This window comes from Gymnoscopelus braueri (genome assembly GCF_963280865.1).
Source record: "Gymnoscopelus braueri genome assembly, chromosome: 10".
Lineage (NCBI taxonomy): Eukaryota > Metazoa > Chordata > Actinopteri > Myctophiformes > Myctophidae > Gymnoscopelus > Gymnoscopelus braueri.
In genome coordinates, this window is record NC_137611.1 from 52,281,501 (window position 1) to 52,287,563 (window position 6,063).

A 6,063-nucleotide genomic window follows, 5' to 3' on the forward strand; every position below is an offset into this window, starting at 1 on the left:
CAGGGGGTCTAAATGGACCCTTACGATTCTGTAAGCACAACCATCTTAATCCATTAGACCTGATGCTGATTCTTTTTTGAAGGTCTTCTAAGTCCTAAAAGCTTTCTGAAAAACGTATGTTTCTTAGTGGTTCTCAAACTTTTTCATGTCAAGGACCCCCACAATTATATGAATTTGGCCACCGATGAAGCAATGATTTCAGTAAAATAAAATGTGCTTTAAAAAAAAAAAATTGCACAAATATTCAAGATCTTTCAAAAATAGCAGATGTACAAGCTCATAGCGTGGCACTAAGTAGTGACGCACTATGAGCTTGTATTATCTGCTATTTTTGAATAGCCAACTAATGTGCCGAATTGTAGCCTCAGTTTCCTGTTCTGAGCTGACAGTGACAGACCTGCTGTTCGTTCAGAGATGCTCTTCTGCATACCTCAGTTCGTTGCTGTCGGGCAGAAACCTCTTATCTATCTATCTCTTATATTCCAACTTTTCGTAAATTGACGCCCTATTTGGTCATACTACAGCGTCACACAAAAGCATCAAAAGTAGCAGATCTGCAAGCTCGAAACGACGCGTTTTGAGCTTGTAGATCTGCTACTTTTGATACATCATGCCGGCCACTGGATATTTTCTCTCATTTTTTTGTAAACCCTGCAGCAGTGGTTCTCAAACTTTTTCATGTGAAGGACCCCCACAATTATATGTATTTGGCCGTGGACCCCATCTCAAATATATTGCTCCAGGGACCCCAGAAGCAAAGATTTGAGTAAAAACATGTATTATAAAAACAAATTAAAAAATGCTATATTCAAATATTTGCACACATTTTCAAGATTCTTAAAAAAAAAGCAGATCTACAAGCTCGCCGCGCTATGAGCTTGTAGATCTGCTTTTTTTTAATAGCTAAAGTATAAAATAGTTAAAGTGGTTAAAATGATTGTGACGTTACATTAACTACTGGTACCCCCCCCCCCCCCCCCATGACCCCTGGGGGTCCCCGGACCCCACTTCGAGAACCATTGCCCTAGAGACGGTTGTGGGTGAAAATCCCAGTAGATCAGCAATTTCTGAAATACTCAAGACCAGCCCGTTTTGGCTCCAACAACCGTGTCACGTTCAAAGTCACTGAAATCACCTTTTTACATTTTACTTTTATATTTACCTTGTGCAGTGTGGTTCTGTTTGAAAATAAACAGTACTGAACCTAATGGTACCTGTCCTCCATGAGTAAAGTTGCCGTATGTCAGTGGTTGTCAAACTTTTTCACCCAAATTGATGTATTTGGCCACGGACCCCCATCTGAAAATGTTCTGTGCCAGGGACCCCCCCCCCCCCCAGATTTATGTAAAAGAAAAAAAATCAAAATCTTCCAAACATTTTCAATATTTTTCAAAAATGTCCAAAAATAGCAGATCTACAAGCTCGCAGCGTGTTACGAAGTGACGCGCTGCGAGCTTGTAGATCTGCTGTTTTTTTAATAGCCAACGTATACATCGATAAAGTGTTTAAAATGATTGTGACGCACAAAAGTAGTGAAAATAGCAGATTTACAACCTCACAACAAATGCGATGCAACACGTGAGCTTGTAGGTCTGCTATTTTTCAAGTGGTTTACGTCTGTGGCTTTATAAATATTGAACCAATGAAAAGTATTAACAGCGTGTGACTTAATAATAAGTACATCGTATCAATTGGAACACAGGTTATTTATTATATTTCCTGAAAAGTAACAGTTTTGGACAGACAAGGTTTCCACCTTCTGCTGACATTGATAACATGTTAGAACTATTGGGTTTGAGTCAAGGCTTTATTTTTTACACAATTTTTTACAATTTATTTAACCCATCTAGACCAGGAACGCATCTGCGTGTCATTTTAAGATTTCTTTGGGCTATGAGCTTGTATGTCTGCTATTTTTGAATAGCCAAAGAAATCTTAAAATGACACAGATGCGTTCCCGGTCTTAAAGGGTTAACACAATACTATCCACCTGCTGTCCAAAAAATTAGAAAAAAAAACATTATCCATCATAAAACATAACACTTCAAAAGAAAATGTGACAAAATGAAATAATGACAAATAAAATAGCATTTTCTGAGTGTAACACATTTTACACTCAAGAGTTAAATCAGTACTTTCCTGTTAACATAGAGCGGACATGTTTGTTTGCATTGATTCCGTTGCTGGGTTTGAGCCTGCAGCGTTTCTGCGTGTGGCACACTTCTAACCTGTTGGAATTGAACCTGCGGCATTCTGTGTGCGGTACACTTCTAATGTGGCAGTTTAACCCCTTGAACCCTAGCATCCCTATCCTCGGGGGAACACTGACAGAAAATAGTAGGCTGCCGCTACAGAGCCAACTCATGTCCGATTTATTGAGATTAGAGACCGGCTTCGAATGCTATCAAAGCATTGAATGGGACATTATCACGTATTATCAGACCATTGAATGGGCGAGTAGGTGACATGCTGACCTACCCGCTATTTATCAGACCATTCATTGGGCGTAATCAGGAGCTACTGACCTACTCGGAGGCGGAGCAGTCCCCACAACATGATTTTAGGATTCTGTGCCTATCGGTACATAACCGGGACGGCGCTGAGTAGGCTCAAGCGAACGTCGGAACGTTCGGGCACGGCAACTCGCTCGCGTTAGCTCGCTCGGTGGTCCCTCGCGTGGCTCCAGTTCGCTTGAGACTGTGCCGTGTGGTCAGAAAACCGAAACCGAAACATAGCTTTTTAAGTCGTCTCCGTCGGTAGGTCAGTATGTCCTGATAACACCCAATGAATGGTCTGATAAATCGCGGGTAGGTCAGTATGTCGCCTACTTTGCGCATTCAATGGTCTGATAAAAGGCGATAATGTCCCATTCAATGCATTGATGGCATCCGAATGGGGTGGATTAGAGGGTTTCAGTGGTTAACGATGAATGTCCTCCAATATGGTCCTCTGACTGGTGTACATCTGTCCCACCAACACCTACACACACACACGCACACACACACACACACACACACACACACACACACACACACACACACACACACACACACACACACACACACACACACACACACACACACACACACAGAGAGAGAGAGAGATTCAGACAGGCAGTTTCTTTTAGACTATTCCACATTGTAGTCATCAGTGGTGGAAAAGGTACTCAAAGGGTTTTACTTAAGTAAAAGTATCAATACTGCAATGTAGAAATACTCTGTTACAAGTAAAAGTCCAGAATTCGAATTATTATTATTATTATTAATTCGATTATGCAGAATGTCCCAATTTAACACGTTTTCAAAAAAAGAATATTTTGAAAATAGCCGATCTACAAGCTCACAATGCGTCGCATCGCGACGCATTGTGAGCTTGTAGATCGGCTATTTTCAAATGTCCTAACCCTAACCCATGTATATAGGGCTGAAGTGGTTAATGTATGTTTTGTAATAATAATCAAAATCTACAAAGTAACTAAAGTTTTCAAATAATTGTAGTGGAGTGAAAGTACAATATTTGCCTCAGAGATGTAGTGGAGTAGAGATAAAAGTACTGAGAATTGGAAATACTCCAGTAAAGCAAAAATACCTCAAAACTGTATTTAAGTTCAGTACTTGAGTAAATGTATTTAGTTAGTTTACACCACTGGTAGTCATGTTATAAAGATGTAACAGACACACAGTGCATACTGACACGCACGCGCGCGCACTCACGCACACACACCTGTCTCTTGATGAGCGCCAGGCTCTCTTGTGCCTGGCTCAACAGCACGTCCAGAGCTTTGGGGTTTTCGACCTTCATGTTTTCCCGGAAACCGTCTTTGATCCTGCGCAGAGCGTAAGTCCTGCAGTAGAAACATTTCAAAGACGGAAACATAATCCAGCATTAGTGTAAGTCCCAACTCTACAAGATTTTAAACAAATGGACATAAAGCCAGAAATATATTTGCTTTCCAAGTTCCCAAAACTTTACAGTTGTGTATACTGTTCATTATCTTTTATTTTTAAGTATTCCATTTTTGAAAGCATCTGCACTTCAGTGCAAAGCATTTGGCCTAAATAATGTGATTTCCTATATATTTCATTATTATTATTATTATTATTATTATTATTATTATTATTATTATTATTATAGTAGGCTACGTTTTTTTTTACAACATGTCCACCATAACAATATACAAGTAAATATCTGCAATACATTAGTTAAAAGAAAATATTTGACAGTACATGTACTACAGGTGTTTCATTCATTAGATATTTTCTTCTGCCTAATACTACTTACATAGGCCTACATATATATATATATGCATGGATTCATTATTGACCATCAGGATTAACATCAAAGTATAAAACATCAAAGTATAAAACATATGTATTTCAATGGGATGGACATATCTGATGAACTTCTGATGCAACAACAGCTCATGATTGCTCTGGAAAATAAATAATATTCATAAACTCCAAATTTTGTATCGAACATTGAATGCAGATGAGCTCAAAGTGAGTTATCATGATGCACATGTTGATGTAAGTAAAGTAATAGTATAACAGTGAACACATTCATTTTACAGGAGGAGCCATATGGATCACACGACGGTCGTCTGTCACGACCGTCATGGCTGAACTTCAACCTGTTGTTTGCACTTTCTCCATTTACGGCCCGTACATCTACATAAACGTTCATAGTTCAGATATAAAGTGCTTAACGCATAGCCACGGGTGTTAAAATTATGCACGGGCCCTCAGAAGTACCTGTATCTTCCGTATTGTTCAATAAAAAGCATTTTAATCCGGTCGGTGTCCATATTCTCATAGAGTTATAACGTATCAGAGTGCAGTACACCTCCCAACCGATAGGGTCGCGTAGCTGAAAGCATAATGGAGGAAATACGAAGAAAATGGCCACCAATCAGATTAAAATGCTTTTTATTGAACAATACGGAAGATACGGGTACTTTTGAGGGCCCGTACAGTATTGTAACATCCATGGCCATGAGGTAAGCACTTTATATTTGAAATGTGAACGTTTATGTAGATGTACGGACCACAAAGGGAGAAAGTGCAAACACCAGGTTGAGGTTCATCCATGACTGTCATGATGTGACAGTCATGTTTCAGGAGGAGCCTGTCTCTTCACAGTGGCTTCAAAACCCAACATCATAAAACATCAGTTTCGGTGTAACATTCCTACAAAGTATTGCTATATTAGTATATGAGTGATATGTATTTACCTGTAGTTGTAAGTAGGGAACTTCTGGCTCTCTCTGATCAGCATTCTGTACAGATTAATAACCTGCTTTCTGCTCAGGGACGCCATGTTGGTTTACACAACTACTACACTCACTGCTGCTCTGCTGCCCTCTGCTGGTCACACTGTACCATTATCAGTGGTGGAAAAAAGTACTCACATTTTTACTCAAGGAAAAGTATCACAACTGCAATGTAGAAATACTACTGTAGGCCTACAAGTAAAAGTCCTGTAATCAAAATTTACTTGATTAAAAAAAAGTACAAAATTATCATTATGCAGAATTTCCCGTTTCACAAGTTATCATTATATATGAAATCTTTTGAAAATAGCAAGCTCTACAAGCTCACACAATCCATCACATCGTCACTCGTTGTGAGCTTGTATCTGCTATTTTCAAATAGCCAAAGTTTAAATCAGGCTGAAGTGGTTAATGTATGTTTTGTAATAATAATATTATAATATAATATTATTATAATATAATATTTGCCTCTGAGATGTGGTGGAGTAGAAGTAAAAGTGTTGAAAATTGGAAATACTCCAAGTAAAGTAAAAGTACAGTACAGTACTTGAGAGTAAAGGTACTTAGTTACTTTCCACCACTGCTAATCAATATTTTCATTCAGAACTAACTTCAGTATTCTTTCATTTTCATTCTGAAAAGAGAGGTTTCATGTTGAAAGCATGTTGAAAGCCACCATACAAGGTGAGCCTGTAACTAAACTAAACCATTAATTACCAATGTAATACACCATTTATTATCTGTATTTTAACTAACTACAGTAGTAGTTCTAGTAGTAGTTCTTTAAGCAGAAT

The 6,063-nt window shown here is 38.5% G+C and overlaps 1 protein-coding gene across 1 annotated transcript; it reads right to left on the reverse strand.

Annotated features, from left to right (window-relative positions):
- Positions 1–1,778: 1,778 nt before the first annotated feature.
- Positions 1,779–5,345, reverse strand: lyrm4a (LYR motif containing 4 a). The gene is made up of 3 exons (XM_080440072.1): positions 5,231–5,345; positions 3,724–3,844; positions 1,779–2,979 (listed from the first exon to the last, which is right to left on the reverse strand). The coding sequence occupies exons 1-3, from the start codon at positions 5,314–5,316 to the stop codon at positions 2,920–2,922; spliced, it is 267 nt and encodes an 88-aa protein (XP_080296198.1). The 5' UTR covers positions 5,317–5,345; the 3' UTR covers positions 1,779–2,919.
- Positions 5,346–6,063: the final 718 nt, after the last annotated feature.

What these genes read in the sequence shown, in the direction of transcription:
- lyrm4a (XM_080440072.1), bottom strand. Translation starts at nt 5,316, where the DNA reads ATGGCGTCCCTGAGCAGAAAGCAGGTTATTAATCTGTACAGAATGCTG. An exon ending in TTCCCTACTTACAACTACAG is followed by an intron (nt 3,845 to 5,230) that starts GTAAATACATAT and finishes TTTCTACTGCAG; the next exon opens with GACTTACGCTCTGCGCAGGA. An exon ending in TGGCGCTCATCAAGAGACAG is followed by an intron (nt 2,980 to 3,723) that starts GTGTGTGTGCGT and finishes GTGTGTGTGTAG; the next exon opens with GTGTTGGTGGGACAGATGTA.